A 16,986-nucleotide genomic window follows, 5' to 3' on the forward strand; every position below is an offset into this window, starting at 1 on the left:
TTTTAATTTTACGTCAAAATTTATAAATTAAAAACATATTTAATTTCTAAAATTAATTATATTTTTTCATCTTTAAACTATTTTTAAAAATTGTACTTTATTTATAAATTAAGTTACGTATGTATTTCATCTTTGTATTTTATGAAAATTATATAAAATATCTCATCGACATGTAATTATCACATAAAAAAGAACCTTAAATATTATTTACAAAGAAAAATATTTTACATATTTTTCGTACAATATAAAAATAATATATATATATATATATATTCTAATTTAAGTATGAAACATAATATGTTGAAAGAGTTTACGAAAAAAGAAAAAAAAAAAACAAGTTTCATCTTTTAGTAGATTGAGATTAATGAAACTTGAAAACATGGCAAAAGACATTGCATAAAAGTAGTGTGGACTTTGGACACAAAAATTGAAAAATTGAGGAGGTACTTTTAGATTAAAGCTTTTAAGATATATTATTATATTTATAACCTTAAACTTCGCTTTTGCAATTTAATATTAAGATATGGTGTTGGAGTCACAAAATCTTCACAGTGCCTTCAAAATTTGTCTTCTTTTAACGATGGGTGCTATCATGCTCTTTAAATGTAAACAACATATATTTAGCATTGTATTCTATACTACAGCCATTAAAAACAATATATAAAATAAAATTAATATGTATTTAAATATATAAAAAAATTAAATTTTGATATGAGTTTTCGTAATAATTAGCAATAAAAACTTAAAAATAATAACTTTTTTTGTCATATTTACATAAAGTAATTCAACTTGGATTTACATGTTTTTAAATATAAACTAAATTAAATATTGTTTCCGCGAGCTTAATTTAATTTTAAACCGAACTCACTCCCGTCATTAATATTCTTAAACACTTGTTTAGAATGTTATTATTTTTTAAATAAATCTCAGTAGCTAAAATGAAATTTTAGTTAGAAGTTTTTCGTCATTTCTATAGTGGATTAACTTTTACAATAAAAATATTTGAAAATATACTTATTTAAATTTTAGTTAAAATATATTGTAAAAAAAAAATATGCTCATTCAATCGTATATTCTTATGTACAAAAAGACTATTTTTTGTTTACAACTAATTTAAATTTAGAAATAAAATTAATTTTTCATTGACCAAAAATTACACATAAAAGAAATAAAAATAATAAATTAAAGAAGGAAAAAAAAAGTTTAGAAACAACGTATTGTCTACTTATAGGAAAAGACTGTACTTTTTTTTTCTACATGTTTCAGAAGATAAACATAATATATTGTCTAGGCATTGTCAAAAGCAATAATCAATAATCATCTATGTTGGCTTTAAAAGGACGATTGACTAGAACTTCAAAACGCTTTGCAAATTTTTTTTAAGGTTAAATATGTTTTTGGTCTTTCAAGTTTTAGTAAAATTTAGAATTATTTTTCTTTTAAATTTTTGACCAATTTGGTCATTCATCTTTAAAAATGTGTGAATTTAATTCTTTTAACCAAATTTTGTTAAACACATCTCATGATAGTATTTGAATTGTTTACACCGTTTGACACATTTTAGTTTCAATATTAACTTAAATATTATCATAAAATGCGTTTAAAATGTCAAATAAACTTAACAAAATGGTAAAGATAATTAAATTCACGCATTTCTAAATATGAAAGACTAAATTGATATAAAATTTTGAAGAGGAATTAATTCTAAAATTCACTGAAACTTGAGGGACAAAAACATATTTAACCATTTTTTATAATATGATAGTGGCTAGACAATTTGGAGATGATAATTGATAGTGAAAACATGTTTCAAAAGTATTTTTCAAAACAACATATAAGAGACATAAAATAGTTGATAAAGTGCAATAGACGAGATGGTGCAACTTTACTATTATACTAGTTTACCCAACATTCGTTACATTCAATTTTTCTTTAGAGTTTGTAAAAAGTTCCATTGATAAAAAAATATTACAAGTATTTTTTATTGTCATTTTTGACTTATAATAAGTACACATAATCACTCTTAATTATCTAATTTATTTCCTATAAGATAAAAAAACATAAATATTTTTTAAATAAACAAAAAATAAACTCACATAAGTCTCAAGATATACTAGAAAGAAATTCATTTTAAGAAGTAACACAAAAAAGATTTTTTACATTTCATATGGGACTAAAGTAATTGGTGGAGATATAAATTGAAGTTTGTTACTTCTTTTAAGTCTATTACAGAAACAAGAAACGTAAAAACATATAAATTTGTGGTCTATTTATTTTTATATTTTAAGTCAAAAATGATGTGCTTTAAAAGCATTAAAAATTAATATTTAATTATGATGAATATTGGATTAATCTGAACAGAAATGTTTGTTCCATTGTAGAAAAAGGAAAATTCCTCCCAAAACTTTGATTGTTATTTTGGAAAGTTGTTATGGGTAGGTTTGTGCATAGTTACATAGAATGATAGAATGGACCTCTCTACCCTCACATTTTAAATGATTGCTGCTCAATCTTTCTTTTTTGGGTATGAAAAGTCAATAAATACCAAACACAAACTCTAGAGAGGCTAAACACATTTAATGGAATATGATTACGAAGTTGAGAAGAAATTATAATATATTTTAATATGTATATTTTGAGGTTAGGAGAGAGATTTGTATCTATCCCTACAAATTTGGATTTTTTCTGGATCTGTGTTGTCTTATTTCTTTATCGTATTTTTATAATATACTAATTATCACTAATTTAATATTTTAAAATATATTAAAAAGATATTTAAAGTATTAACATAATATATTTTCAATGTTCAACAGAAAATAACAGTCAGTTAAAATTAATAAAAAATCTGGACTCATCCACCACATATTATGCGTTTTATCTTATAGATCTACGAGTCTACCTGCATAATCTACCATGCGTTGTCATTCCTACACTGAATTAAGATTTACAAAACGATTCATATATTAAAAAAAAAATTACATGTATAAAATTGAAATTCATAATATTTTTATTTTCCTTTAATACAATTTTTTTTCACTGTTCCTAAATATAGTCAGCAACAAGTAATTGTCTGATTTTATTTTATTTTTTCACTGAAACTCATCATCTATAACAATATATAAAGGGGATTTCTCTTTTTATGTCCACTTTTCATTTTCCAATTTTATCCTTAATTACTATTTTAAAAATTAATTATTTTATAATTATTTTTTCTGTAATCAATTTTTTTAAATCTTTTTTATTTTTACCGTTATTCTAAAAAATTTTTTAAACAATTATTTTATTTAACAACTATTTTAAAATTTATTATATATTTTTTAAAAATAAATATTATTAATTTTATAAAGATTAAAAAGTACATACACAAACGCGACATCGTGCTGTGTGTTCGCTAGTTATAGCTGAAAGAATATTTCACGAATATTTTGTTTTGTTCTTTTTAAGTGAACGAAGGAATAAGACGCAACTTTATTAGGATGATGCCAATCTTTAAACAATTACTTTCAGTCTCAATTTAATGAGTAATAAATAGGAGTGGTTGAGGATTTTGACCTTTTAAATATTTTATATTTTTATAATATTCAATATAACTTTGTGGAAAGTTTTTAGTACATAAAAAATTATGCCGATAAGATTATTATATTATAATCTTTTAATATAACTACATATATGGTGTAAATGTATGGACTAAAATAGTAATTAAATTTATAAATTTTAATGTTTGTATTTCTTTTTTTTTAAGTTGTGTATTATTTTGTTTTGTTTTGAGTAAGTCATTTTATCTAAAGTAATTCATTTAATGAGTATTAATTATTATTATTTATTTTTTTTTATAAATCAATTTTTTATTATCCATTTAAACTATTTTTTACATTAAATTTCTTTTTACAAATTCTATTATTTTCAATTTTTGTATATTATTAACTAATGAAACATTGGTTACTTCTATTATTTGCAAATTGTAATGTTCATTTTTTTAAATTTAATCAAGTAAAAATTAAAATAGTCCAATAAATACTAAAAATATATTGTTTAGAAGCATATTGGGATGACCTTTTGATGAAATTTGCATTTAGTATTGGTGATTTCTCTCTCTAATATTCATTATTTAAATCTGATTAAAATATAAAATATGAATCAATATTTAAGTATTTTTTTTACCGAAATTTAATTTAAAAAGTAGTTTTCTGTTATTTATTAACATATATTGTACTGTGTCAAGCTCATAATTGATTATCTCCAGTTGAATCAAACTTAGATTTCACCTGCTTCACAATAAATTATTATCTCAAATAATAATTAAATATGTTCATCAAAAATGATTTTTACTAGTCTCTCAGACAAATTATTATTTTAAGAAATAATCCATTATGTTAAGTAATATGAAAGATTATAATCTCATATAAATAATGTATTATGTTTAATAATAATCAAGTATACCAATTCAAAATGTATTTTTTTGTTAACATAGAGAACATAGTAATAAATTTTAATTAACATTAATTTATTATCTTAGTCACTTATTCCAAAATTCTTTAAAAATAAATCCCTTCAACTTTGTTTATGCAGAATACATTTTCAGTAATTTTTGAAAAATAAGTTTCTGAATTTTTGAAAAAAGCTTTTCTAAAGAAGTTTTTTTTTTTAGGAAATACATCTTTCTTTTGGTGATATCTTCCCTTTTATTTGTATTTCTCTGAATTGGTATAGTTCTTGTTTTAGTTCCATAAGTTTTCTTGTAATTGAATAATTTATGAATATAATGAAAAATTCATATAAGATATTTTGGATTAAACTTTATGTACATATAAAATTGAACCAATAATACAAATTTATTTGTATACTGGTTGTCATTACGTATTCTTATAATCTATATCAAAGCTTTCAAGAACAATAAAACTTTTAATTACGAGAGGACAATTTTTTAAACCAATTCACCTTCATATATTGATTGTGATTTCAATAATATTTTCTTTTGCATATTACAGCAGCTAATGATCTCTATAAAATTATATGTAATAATAATATGTAAATAAAGTAAGAAGAGTACAAATATTTTAAAACATAAAGGGTAATAATGAAAAAAGGTATAAATTAAAAGTTATAAAGTATCTAAAATAGGTTGTAGCTTATAAATTAAAAAGTCCTAACATAAACTACTTTAACTACTTGCAAATACCTGATTAAATTAACTTATAAATTCGTCAAATAAGTTAATAACTAATTTATTAGGATTACTAAAAATAGTTAAATGAGAAATTAACTCTATAATTGATGTTTTCGAGAATATTATTATAATGAGATGACTAATGAATTTAAATTGAATTGAAATGTAAATGAATAAGAATATATGAGATATTAAGATTTGATATGACATGTGATGTATTGTTGACATAGTTGTTTATGATAAAAAAAAATGTACTACGTTGAGATGCACTTTTATTACGTGATTTTGTTTTGTCAAATAATAATATGACAAATATATATCTTTGAATTTAATTCAATGCATGCGTATTTAAGTGTTTGTGGTGCAATTTTAATGTCATTAATGACATGAGATGTAGCAACAGGTTGAGAGTTAATTTATGTACATTGAATTAATTTAATGCGTATCCATAAAAATATATGGATGAGATATAAATAAATAATATGAATTGTAAAAATATATTTATATGGTTATATATATATATATATATATATATATATATATATATATATATATATATATATATATATATATATATATATATATATATATATATATATATATATATATATATATGCATGTAAGTGAGATTTTAAAATACTAGTATCATAATATTATGTGTTTAATATCTTAAGAGAGAGATGGTGGAAAAGGAAAATAATGTTAAATTTCTTTTCTTTAGATATTATATATTGTTATTTTTTATGAAAAGAGAAGTTTGTTTTTAAAAGGAAGACTTTAAAGTGTTACACATATATTATTTTATCTTGTAATGATTAGTAGTAACTTAACAGTTACTTAAATTTTTCATTGAATGTGTTTTTGAAAAACATCGAAAAAAAGTAATTTTTTCACTATAATAATTTATTCATACACAATATTTTTAGTCATAATATTTAAAGTAATTTATTGATCAACTGTTCTCTTTATATGACACAGTTGTTAGATACATACTATTTTTATTAAATGATGACATAGTTGTTAGATTACAAATATCATGTTTGAAACTATATATATATATATATATATATATATATATATATATATATATATATATATATATATATAAAATTTACCTCGATTTTAATTGAATATTAAATGCGCCTTACTTAATTCCAATTCGTACTAAATAAAATTCAAACTAACAGGGAAATGAACCTACATGAATATAATTAGAATGAATTTAATAAAATAATTTAGATGACTGGACATTGTTGTGATATTTTTTGACCCTCAAATCACGCATATAGCGAAAAATACAAAACAATAATAATATATTAATAGAGTTATGTTAAAAAAGAAAAATAAAACGTGTAACGGATATTATATCTAGACTTAAATACTTTAATGGTTTTCTATACTTTAATTTCTTAAATTTTATAAATGAAAAAGTTTAATGTGTATGTGAACAATTTTATATACTAATTTTTTTATTAAATACAAATATTTTCTTTTAATATTATTGTCGTGTTTTCTTTTTATCGTTGATTTCAACACTCATTTAGAATCATATTCTCCATAACAAATAAAAATTATAAAAATTACTCCAATAATTATTAACTTCATTTCATGTAATTATTTCCCTATCTAATATTAAATATATGACATAGTTATTTAACTAAATTTGTTTATTGTTTAAAAAAAATTAAGGCAAAAATTGATGTTTAACATATGAAATCTGAAAACTTTAAAATATAAACAATATATTTTAATATAAAGATTTAGAAAATAACATTTTAGAATTAATAATGGGTTAAAAATAATGAAACTCGATTATTATAATATTTGAAGGTTTTAGTACAAATATAATTGTTATAAATTAGTTTTATTATTTGAAAACATATATCTCTAAAAACTACTTTTTTAGAGTTTTCTTCCTTCTCTATAGGAGTTTTCATTCTCTATTTGTTTGTTTGAAGAGAAGACCGTTAGGGTGATCCTTGACGAACTTTTCCTTTATGTTCGATCAATTTTTTAGCCGTGTAAGTTGAACTTTTGGTCGTTTACCTATGGAATTTCTCTGTTATGGCTTACATGTGATTCTCCTTCTGTTGCATGTGAGGTTTTAACCCTCCTCTTATGCACCTATGTTGATCAGTGATCATAACAATATGTTTTGAAGTATGTCCTGATCATTCTTGTGTTGTTCCTAAGTATAGATAAAGTATCATGTGAAACTAAAGGTGTTTTAGTTTTCTTAAAGTTGTTTGGGTCTTTTAAGCCGCTTTGTCAAGTAATTGAGGATTGAACTGAATTGCGTGATGAATCTAATTGGTGTGTATGCTTTGATGTAATATAGTATATTATGGATGTTAATTGATTCTTTGTTTGATTTTGTGTTCATTGGAAAAAAATAGAATATGAATAATTGAACAAGTTGGCACTTTCTTTTATGTGTTAAATTTGTTTTGAATCAATGAGTACCAATTTGAGCAACTGATCAGGTCCAATATCACTTAAAATCACAAAATGAATTTGTTGTCATCTAGTGCAACGTTGAATGGTATCAAAGGGGGGCTGAGCGCCAGACTCTACCGTTCAGCACCAATTTTCTCGAATGGTCTAGTTTTGAGCAGTGACATGATGTTATTGAGTGCCAGCTTTTGCGAGGCAAATAGCGCTAAGCGCCAATTTTCTCTATTGGAATTGATTTTCTTTTTATGCATTATGATGCTTATGTTTGATTGAGTTTATTCTTTTTATTGGTTTAATGATTGATAATTGATATGAGTATGATATTGTGAGAATTTGAAATGATGGAGCTGAAGTATGTTTATAATATTGTTTATTATTAATTAAGGTGATAATATGATTGTGGACATGTATGATGATGATGATGATAAAGAATTTTAAGGAGAAATTCTTGGTGGTGGTAATTTTAGTATATGCCTCGATGTAAGGAGACCAATAAGGAAGTATCCTGAATTTTACTAATTATTCACACTCAAGTAGGACAAAATATGTTATGTGGTGAGAGTTGCAAGAGGTTTTAGTCACTGGACTTGTATGGTCCTAGGTGCAAAGGAAACTTACCTTCTGCGTGGTTAGGTGATAACCCCTTGAAGCCAAACTTTACAGAGCTTGGAAACTACCACATGTGCACACCTATAGTGGGTCCGACATCATTGGCATGTATCCAAACAATTGACTTAGTGTCAACTAGTCAATTGTTTGTGTGTGTGTGTGTGTATATATATATATATATATATATATATATATATATATATATATATATATATATATTTGTATGTTAACCATGTTTAGTAATATTTAATATGCTTTAATTGTGTAGGATAATGTTTTTTGTACACTAACTTACCCTTTTATATGCTTGTATTTTCTTGTGTTGTTTGTCTCTTTCTTTCGCGATGACACTTATTCGGTAAAAATAAATGATGTTTCGGGTTTAGTGACATCTCTAGAAGATGAAGACCCATAATTAGAATAGTGACAGGTCTCGAGAAACTTTAATTTTTATATAAAACTTGTTGGTTTAGTTTGAGTGTATTAATATTATATTTTTATAATCCTATATGTTGTAAGACTGTATTAATGTTTTATTTATTAGATTTTCTATTTTGAATAATGTGATGAATTACGTAAACAATTATATATAAACAATTATATAGTTCAAAAATCTTAAATTTTTAAAACTATATTTACAAATTTTAAATCAGAATAACTTTTTAATTTAAATAAAAATCTAAGAAATGAGAAACTAATTTAAAACACATGATATTTTAATGGTAAAAAAATATGATAACGTTTCCATAGCTTAAAAACTACTGGTGAAAAAGCAATTGTTTTAAAACCACTGAATTTGTGCGGTTATAATTCTTCAGCAATGAAAACAACAGGCGTATTAATGATGACAAAGTCTTTTTCTTTAACGTAATATAATACCCGTGGATCTCTCTTTCCAACTAAGAAAACTGAGTCAGTAAAATTCATACCAACAATTTATTATTACTGACTTTTATATAAAAATCGTCCAAATACCAAAAAGATGTTTCATTAATATTTAAAATTTGTATAAATTTCATACTATATGTAACCATATAAAGAAAAAAACTTTTTTTTCTCGCAATATATATATTTTTTCTCCATCCTTACAATACATGTCAAAACTTATCTTCCCACATCTTATGACGCTATATTTTTATCTTTCACTCACACTTTAAATTCTTTAAATTTTAAATAAATCTTTTAATCAATATATTAAATTCAAAAAAAGCAACATTAAGATATATATAATAAAAATATATTAAAATAAAAACTAATATAAAAAATAATAAAAATGAACTAATTTTGTTGACACTGTGAAAAATTAATTTGTTAATTAAATTAAATAAAAAGCATACTTTAAAGAGATGCTTAGGGTCGTGAATGAATTTGGAAAAAAAAAAAAAAAACCGAACATCAAGCGTGAATGACCCACCAATGTTGTAACGTGAAAGCGATGAGAGGTTACGTGTTCAGGAATCGGTTGTCGAAGAAGAAGTTGAACGGTTTGAAACAGTAAGAATGGCCAATACTCTATTTATACATTTTTGTTATACATAGTAGCCCTATATGTACACTCCGAAATCAAAAAAAGACTACTTGTTGTGCAACACTACACAACAAAACCATCACGTTGCACCAATTTGTTGGGAACCGCTTCAAACAGGAATAGCCGTTTACTATTCTTCGCACACAGCAGAAGCAGGTTCAGGTTAACGTTATTTTTCCAAATCTTTCATCAACTTATATTCCATGTAACAAACGTTTTCGATTCGCGTGTTATTATTCATTCTTCTGAAAATTCTCATTCGTTGTTATCCTTACAGAGGAACCGTTTTTCAAACAGTTTCAACTTGTTCCTCTTGCAACAGTTACCGTTTAATTCAACCCGCAACTTTATTTTCATTTCATACATAAGCAACCCAGAAGGGCGAGCACCAGAAAGAAGCAATCTTTTCATCGGATTTGGCATCAGAGAGAGAAGGGTCGTGCAGAGGAACACGTTTGGGCAAGAGGGTGTTGTTGAGAGAAAGGTGTTTCTCAGTGATGGTGACTTTAACCCATGGGAGAAAGGAAGGGCAGGGAAAGAGACTTGGGAAATACGAATTGGGAAGAATTCTTGGAGAAGGAAATTTTGGAAAGGTCAAGTTGGCAAGGGACACTAATTCTGGGAAGCTTTTCGCTGTTAAGATTCTTGAGAAGAACAAAATCATTGACCTCAATAACACTGATCAGGTATGTTTCAATCACTGTTACTACCTTAACATTTTCTTTTTACTCTGTTCTATTGTGTGCTTTCGCCAATTGCAACTTTTCAAACTTGGTTCTGTCACAATTCATGGCTTCTAAACTCTGAGGTGGTCCTATAATGCAATTGGTTCTGTGTTTGTTTTTTGCAATTTTTGTGCAGAGTTTTTGTTTGATTTCATCATCACTTCTCTCTGCTTGAGTGACTTGTAAATTCTGATTGAAACACAACCTATCAGTTTTCTGATGTATTTTTCATAGCAGATAAAGAGGGAAATATCTACCTTGAAGCTTCTGAAGCACCCTAATGTCGTCAGATTATACGAGGTAACATCCTAAGCCAATGATCCACACTATAACTTTAATCATAGTTAAGTGTTGCACTTTTTTTCATTCTCCAAAATTTTCTGGGTTTTGAATGGATCCCCTTTTTTGGTTTATCCCTTAATCTTTGCTTAGTTTTTGGTGTTCTTTTTCTTTGCCATGTGTTTCATTGTACGTGTAAAGTGCAGTAAATGCTGTGTGAAATCATTGATTCAAGAAGTGTTCCTATTTTTGATGTGTTGTTTTGTCATTTCTACACTTGGTCAAGAAAAGTTACCTTTGCTTTTATTTCCTTCCTGAAAACTTGTCTACGGGATTATCGGATCTGCAATTTGTACACTTTCTTCACTTGTTGACGTAATCAGAATAGTTAAAAGAAAAAATTGCATGATTACATCCTTATCTTAAAAGCTCATCTAAAATTAAAATAAATTTTAAGACACTAGACGAAAACATTTCATGTATAATTGAAAATGTCATGAGTGAAGATCTAACCAAATCTCCAGGCATGTATGTCCATTTTCCCCTCAATTATTGGTTCACTTATGTCTGCACTTTCCCCACATCTTTGTGTGGTGAACGTTTTATGTCTTTTTGGCTTAATTCAAGTCATAATCACCTTTTATCTCAGCTTAAAATTCTCAATTTATGCTTTGAAAAGTAAAAGTGCATGGCCCAAGTTAATGGATTATTGGATAATACAGCTATTTATTCTCATTGGTTTGATTTATTGATTTGAATTACAAACCACTAAAATGATACCCTTTTGAAAAGTGATAAAATGAAAAGTGGAGGTGAGGTGAAGCTAAATTTTGTCTAAAAACACGTTTGTATATTGGAATCGCGTTTTGCTTTCGTGTCTTTCAAAACACGTTTGGAATCTAGTTTTGCTTTTCTATGTCTTTCTAACCTTGAACTATACACTCTTTTGTATACTTGATGCTTCTAATCTTATTCTATGTTTTCTTTTGGCGTTCAAATTAGCTTCTGAAACAAGAAATTTATTTTACTTTTTACATACAATTGAACAATTCGTGGTATTTTTATTAAGTTTCTGGATTGTAAATCATAACCTAATGCATAGATGGAACCATCAAGAGCAAACATTTAGTAACAATACTAGCCAAAACATAGATATATATGTCTTTGGATTTTTATCTTTTTTATTATTGAGTTAACATTTAATTATTGTAACATTTTTTTTATAATTTTGCATGTTGATAAAGTGTATATTAATTTTTAATTTAATATACTTATTTATTAGAATAGTGTTTTGTTTGAATTTAAAATATTTAAATTGAAAATTAAAAGAATTTAAAGTTACAAGTTACAGGAGAATAAATAGAATGTGAGAGGATAGAGAACTTAGAAGTTATGAAAAAATTATTGAAACACGAGGAATGAGAGAACCAGTTTTGATGATTATTTGATAAAAATAAATAAAACAGAGAAGAAAATAAAAGAATGATTTCAGATAAATTAAAAAGTATACTCAGAAGTAAAATATGTTCAAAAAAAGAAATCCCTTTTATATAGAATCTGTTTTATTTAGTTGTACATTATTAGTTTAAATCAGAAGGCCCCACCATATAGCATAAATGAGAGTTGCGTATTAAATTGTTCAATAGTACACTCTTTTTATATAGTTGTATTTTTCTTTTCAGTTATTAAGCATTGGCCCATAGCTTTTGTCATTATTATCATTTTTTAATCAGCATCATTATTATCACAAATAGAGTAACACAGAAACACTGCCTTTAATATGTCATCACCATATATATCTTGTGGATAAAATAACATTCTTCAGACCAGATGGTCTCATAGTATGTATAAAAATGTATAAAAATAAGACATCTTATCTTATACAATAAAGTGTTTTGAGACAACTTCTTTTTACACAATCTAACACAATGTTTGGTCAGAAACATTTGTCTTGTGTAACTGTCCTGCTTTTTAGAACAAGAATGAGAGAAAAATGCATAAACTGTTAGGTTATGTTTTGTACTCGCAGGTCTTGGCTAGCAAAACCAAAATTTACATGGTACTTGAGTACGTGAATGGAGGAGAGTTATTTGACAAAATTGTAAGAAACATTTGCTTGATATTATCATTACATGATGATTTATATTGCCTAATGCAATGGCAACCAATGAACTATACTTGTCTTCAGGCATCCAAAGGTAAACTTGAAGAAGCTGAAGGTAGAAAGATATTCCAACAGTTGATTGATGGTGTGAGTTTCTGCCACACCAAAGGTGTATTCCACAGGGATCTTAAGGTATTTTGTTTGTCCTCTTAGAAACTGTTATAGTAGTATCTTGGAGCTAGAATTGAAACTATGCTCCATGCTTATCAATTTTGGTGTCTGTTTTTTCACCAACTGATAACTTGTTGCAGCTGGAGAATGTTCTTGTCGATGCCAAAGGGAACATAAAGATAACTGATTTTAATCTTAGTGCTTTGCCTCAGCATTTTAGGGTGAGATACCACTTCCGTGAACCATACCTGTTAAAAATAACACATTATTATCTTTGATATAACTACCATTGCTAGTTATTCAAAAAATTTATTTTAGGATAAAGATCACTCCTTGTTTGCCTTTCATGATCTTGGTGTGGTTGAATTGTGTGATAACTCCGAAAATTTTGGTGTGGTTGAATTGTGTGATAACTCCGAAAATTTCAGGATGATGGGTTGCTTCACACTACTTGTGGAAGTCCCAACTATGTTGCTCCTGAGATTCTTGCTAATAAAGGATATGATGGTGGAACATCAGATATATGGTCATGTGGTGTTATCTTGTATGTAATTCTTACAGGGTATCTTCCTTTCGATGACAGAAATCTTGCAGTTCTTTATCAAAAGGTATTCCTATATGATGCATTTCTGTTCTTGTTTATATAGTTCAGTAGTTGTATGTATATATATGTATAACTAAATATCATTTTCTTTCCCATGAGGATGACAGATTTTTAAAGGAGACCTTCAGATACCAAGATGGTTATCGGCCGGTGCTCGAAACATGATAAAAAGAATGCTTGATCCAAATCCTAAAACCCGGATAACAATGGCTATGATCAAAGAAGATGAATGGTTCAAAGAAGGTTATATTCCTGCAAATCCAGAAGATGAAGAAGAGGGTGTGTTCATTGATGATGAAGCCTTTTCCATTCATAATACGGTAATTCACTTGTCAACAGACAATAATTGTTGTTACCACTTTGTTCTTCCTTAATGTTTTTTCCTTAATCTGAACATTTCTATTGGTGACAGTCACTTGAATCAGATCAGGGTAGTCCAACATCAACACTTGTCAATGCATTTCAATTGATAGGGATGTCTTCATGTCTAGATCTCTCTGGCCTTTTTGAGAATGAGGTGAGGATGATAGGATGAAACATTTTCCCATGTTTTAACTTCTAGAACATTTACCACTTCCTAGGTAGGTTCACTCCATGTAACACAGATTATACTTGATGTTTCAGGATGTTACTGAGAGGAAGATAAGGTTTACATCCACTCATTCACCAAAAGATTTGGAGGAGAGGATAGAAGACATTGTAACAGGGATGAGATGTAGGGTCCAGAAGAGGAATGGGATGGTAAGTACTACTATTGATTACTTTTGTTAAGTTAAGGTTGTTGTGATTTATTATTAGTTTGTCTAAACAGTGTCCAATGTTGGATTTCAGATGAAAGTGACACAAGATACTAAAGCACAGAAATGTCTTTGTAGTCTTTCAGTGATAATAGAGGTAAATGCATGCATACTGATGTCAACAGCATAATGTATGCAATTTGCATATATAATTTTTCTGACATTTTATCTTATTATTGTGAAACTCAATAGATCTTCGAAATCAGTCCAACATTGTTTGTAGTAGAGTTGAGTAAGTGTTGTGGAGATGCTTCTGTGTATAGACAGGTATGTGTCTCTTCTGTATCTGCTTCATCAAGAAAATTCAAAGCTAAAATGTAATTTTTTGTTTTTGTTTTGATGATGTAGTTATGCCAGAAATTGTCAAATGAATTGGGTTTTGAGCCAAACCAACAGCTAGAGAGCTCAGAAATGATAGGCCTACTAAGAGAAAATAATTTGGAAGCTATATAATGTATAGATGTGTGATGCTTCTTTTTGTTGTCTAGGGTGGGTGAGATGATGATGTAGATGCGTTAAAATATTAATTGTATATATAATATTCTATTTTTCCATGGCAAATTCTCCATCAATTTGTTGTATTTTGCTATATATTATTCTCAAAAATGGTAAAACATTTAGAGAACAATTAGAATAATTGTCATAGAAAAATATAGATGACAATAGCACACAACAAGTGAGTTTCAACTAAACTATTATAAAAAAAAAATAACGAAGGACATAAAATTCCTTAAAGATGAGAAATTCCATAAATTAATCCAAAATTTTAACCAATCAATCAACTAAATTTTTAATACTAACTAATTCAGAGGGTTTTAAATGATTATTTCTTCCATAATAAAATCTAAATATTCTTTTATGTTTTATTTAAATTTAAATCTTTTAGAATTTTGGTTAAGCGGGTTTTTTTAATTAAGAATTAAAAATTTTTAAAAGGAAATTTTGTTTGTTTTGATGTTGGCGAATTTCTTCCATCACCCCATATTTTCTTTCTGCACTTCCATACTTTTTAAAATTCCCAATTATACCTTGCTGAAATTATAGTTTTGGATAGGATAATCGCTAAATATTTTGGATTATTACATGATCTGTAATTCAAAAATATTAATTTTCCTTTAGATTATAAAACCTGGAATGTATTATTTTTTTTTTAAATGTCTTCTGGATTCTAGAATTCATAATGTTCCAATTTTGATTTTCTTTTTACGAATGTCCCTCCTCTCTCACATAATGTACCAGCATAATGATGTTCATTTGCAATTTGTGAATGAATATCAATAAGTAATGCACATTGGTGAAAATAATAAAAGATTGAAGAAAATTTTGAATCGTTAAAAAGCAAAATGAAGATGTGTTGTTCTTAGCCTTAGTAAGTATGGATCGGTGCTTTGTTTGTGTGTTTATTAAGAGAAATTTAGAAGTTGATGAAAGTAATAATAAATATTTTTAAATTTATAATTAAGTTTTGAATATAATAAATGTGAAAATGATTTATATAGATAGTAGACTTTGTAAAAATACAAAAGATAAAACATGTGCAAAAATATATAAATTAGACTCTCTAAAAATATAAAGGATTCATGTAAAAATATGTAGAGTAGATTTACTAAAAATATAGATTAGTGTATGAACAAACTTATTGAGTATGTATTGCTAGACTCGTCTAATATGTGCATTGATAAACTAATCTAATATATATTGTTAGACTCGTCTAATCGGTATATGGACACATTCATCTAATGTGTATTGTTAGACTCATTTAATTTATATATAGACAAAATTGTGTAATATATATTGTAAGACTTGTTTAATTAAAGAATGAATAAACTCGTCTAATTAGAGAATGTATATACTTGTCTGATGTGTATTAATAGACTCATCTAATGTGTGTGTGAACAGGTTCATGTAACGGTATATTACTAGACTCGTCTAATTAGTGTATGGACAAACTCATCTAATATGCATTGCAAAACTTTATGCTTAAATTATTAATTAGTATTTGAAGTTATTATTATTATTATTAGCATAATTAATAATATATAAATTAATAAGGCATAAAATTTATAAAGTAGGGTTAAATATGTTTTTTATCCCTTAACTTTCAATGAATTTTGGAATTATTCCATTTCGAAACTTTGAACCAATTTAGTCATTCATCTTTCGAAATACATAGATTTAGTCATTTTAATCAAATTTTGTTAAATTTATTTGACATTTCTAGTATTTGACTTAACATAAAAAAAGATGTGTCAAACAGTATAAACAATTTAAATACAATCATGAAATGCGTACAAATCAAATAAACTTAACAAAATTTGATTATAATGACTAAATCTATGTATTTCGAAAGATGAAGGACTAAATTAGTCCAAAATTTTAAAATGGACTAATTCTAAAATTCACTGAAAATTAAGGGACCAAAAACATATTTAACTCTATAAAGTATTTACATACACAATTAATATACCGTAATATCTGGTGTAATACTATAATGCAATACCTTGTGAATGTAAAAAGTTGTTGTTCTTAATAGATGTGTACGTGTCGA

General features: G+C 26.2%; 1 protein-coding gene across 6 annotated transcripts; it reads left to right on the top strand.

Moving 5' to 3' along the window:
• The first annotated feature begins 9,661 nt into the window (after positions 1-9,661).
• On the top strand, positions 9,662-14,999 carry LOC114162182 (CBL-interacting serine/threonine-protein kinase 1-like). 6 transcript variants are annotated; one of them, XM_028045981.2, is made up of 13 exons: positions 9,662-9,914; positions 10,036-10,444; positions 10,721-10,783; positions 12,792-12,863; positions 12,951-13,058; positions 13,178-13,258; positions 13,466-13,645; positions 13,749-13,961; positions 14,054-14,158; positions 14,266-14,382; positions 14,473-14,535; positions 14,631-14,705; positions 14,787-14,999. In XM_028045981.2, the coding sequence occupies exons 2-13, from the start codon at positions 10,256-10,258 to the stop codon at positions 14,889-14,891; spliced, it is 1,371 nt and encodes a 456-aa protein (XP_027901782.1). In that variant the 5' UTR covers positions 9,662-9,914; positions 10,036-10,255; the 3' UTR covers positions 14,892-14,999. The 6 variants fall into 6 exon arrangements, with proteins under 6 accessions (XP_027901782.1, XP_027901781.1, XP_027901783.1 ...); XM_028045980.2 differs by having other exon boundaries at positions 9,664-9,920; XM_028045982.2 differs by having other exon boundaries at positions 9,741-9,920; positions 10,056-10,444.
• Positions 15,000-16,986: the final 1,987 nt, after the last annotated feature.

Source organism: Vigna unguiculata, chromosome 9, assembly GCF_037176805.1.
Source record: "Vigna unguiculata cultivar grain cowpea cultivar isolate G323 ecotype 2 chromosome 9, ASM3717680v1, whole genome shotgun sequence".
Classification (NCBI taxonomy): Eukaryota; Viridiplantae; Streptophyta; class Magnoliopsida; order Fabales; family Fabaceae; genus Vigna; species Vigna unguiculata.

Excerpts from the sequence above, each read along its gene's own strand:
- LOC114162182 (XM_028045981.2), top strand. The coding sequence starts at position 10,256 with ATGGTGACTTTAACCCATGGGAGAAAGGAAGGGCAGGGAAAGAGACTT. Across the intron at positions 13,259-13,465 it reads CTTTGCCTCAGCATTTTAGG|GATGATGGGTTGCTTCACAC; the intron begins GTGAGATACCAC and ends CGAAAATTTCAG. Across the intron at positions 14,159-14,265 it reads CTGGCCTTTTTGAGAATGAG|GATGTTACTGAGAGGAAGAT; the intron begins GTGAGGATGATA and ends TTGATGTTTCAG.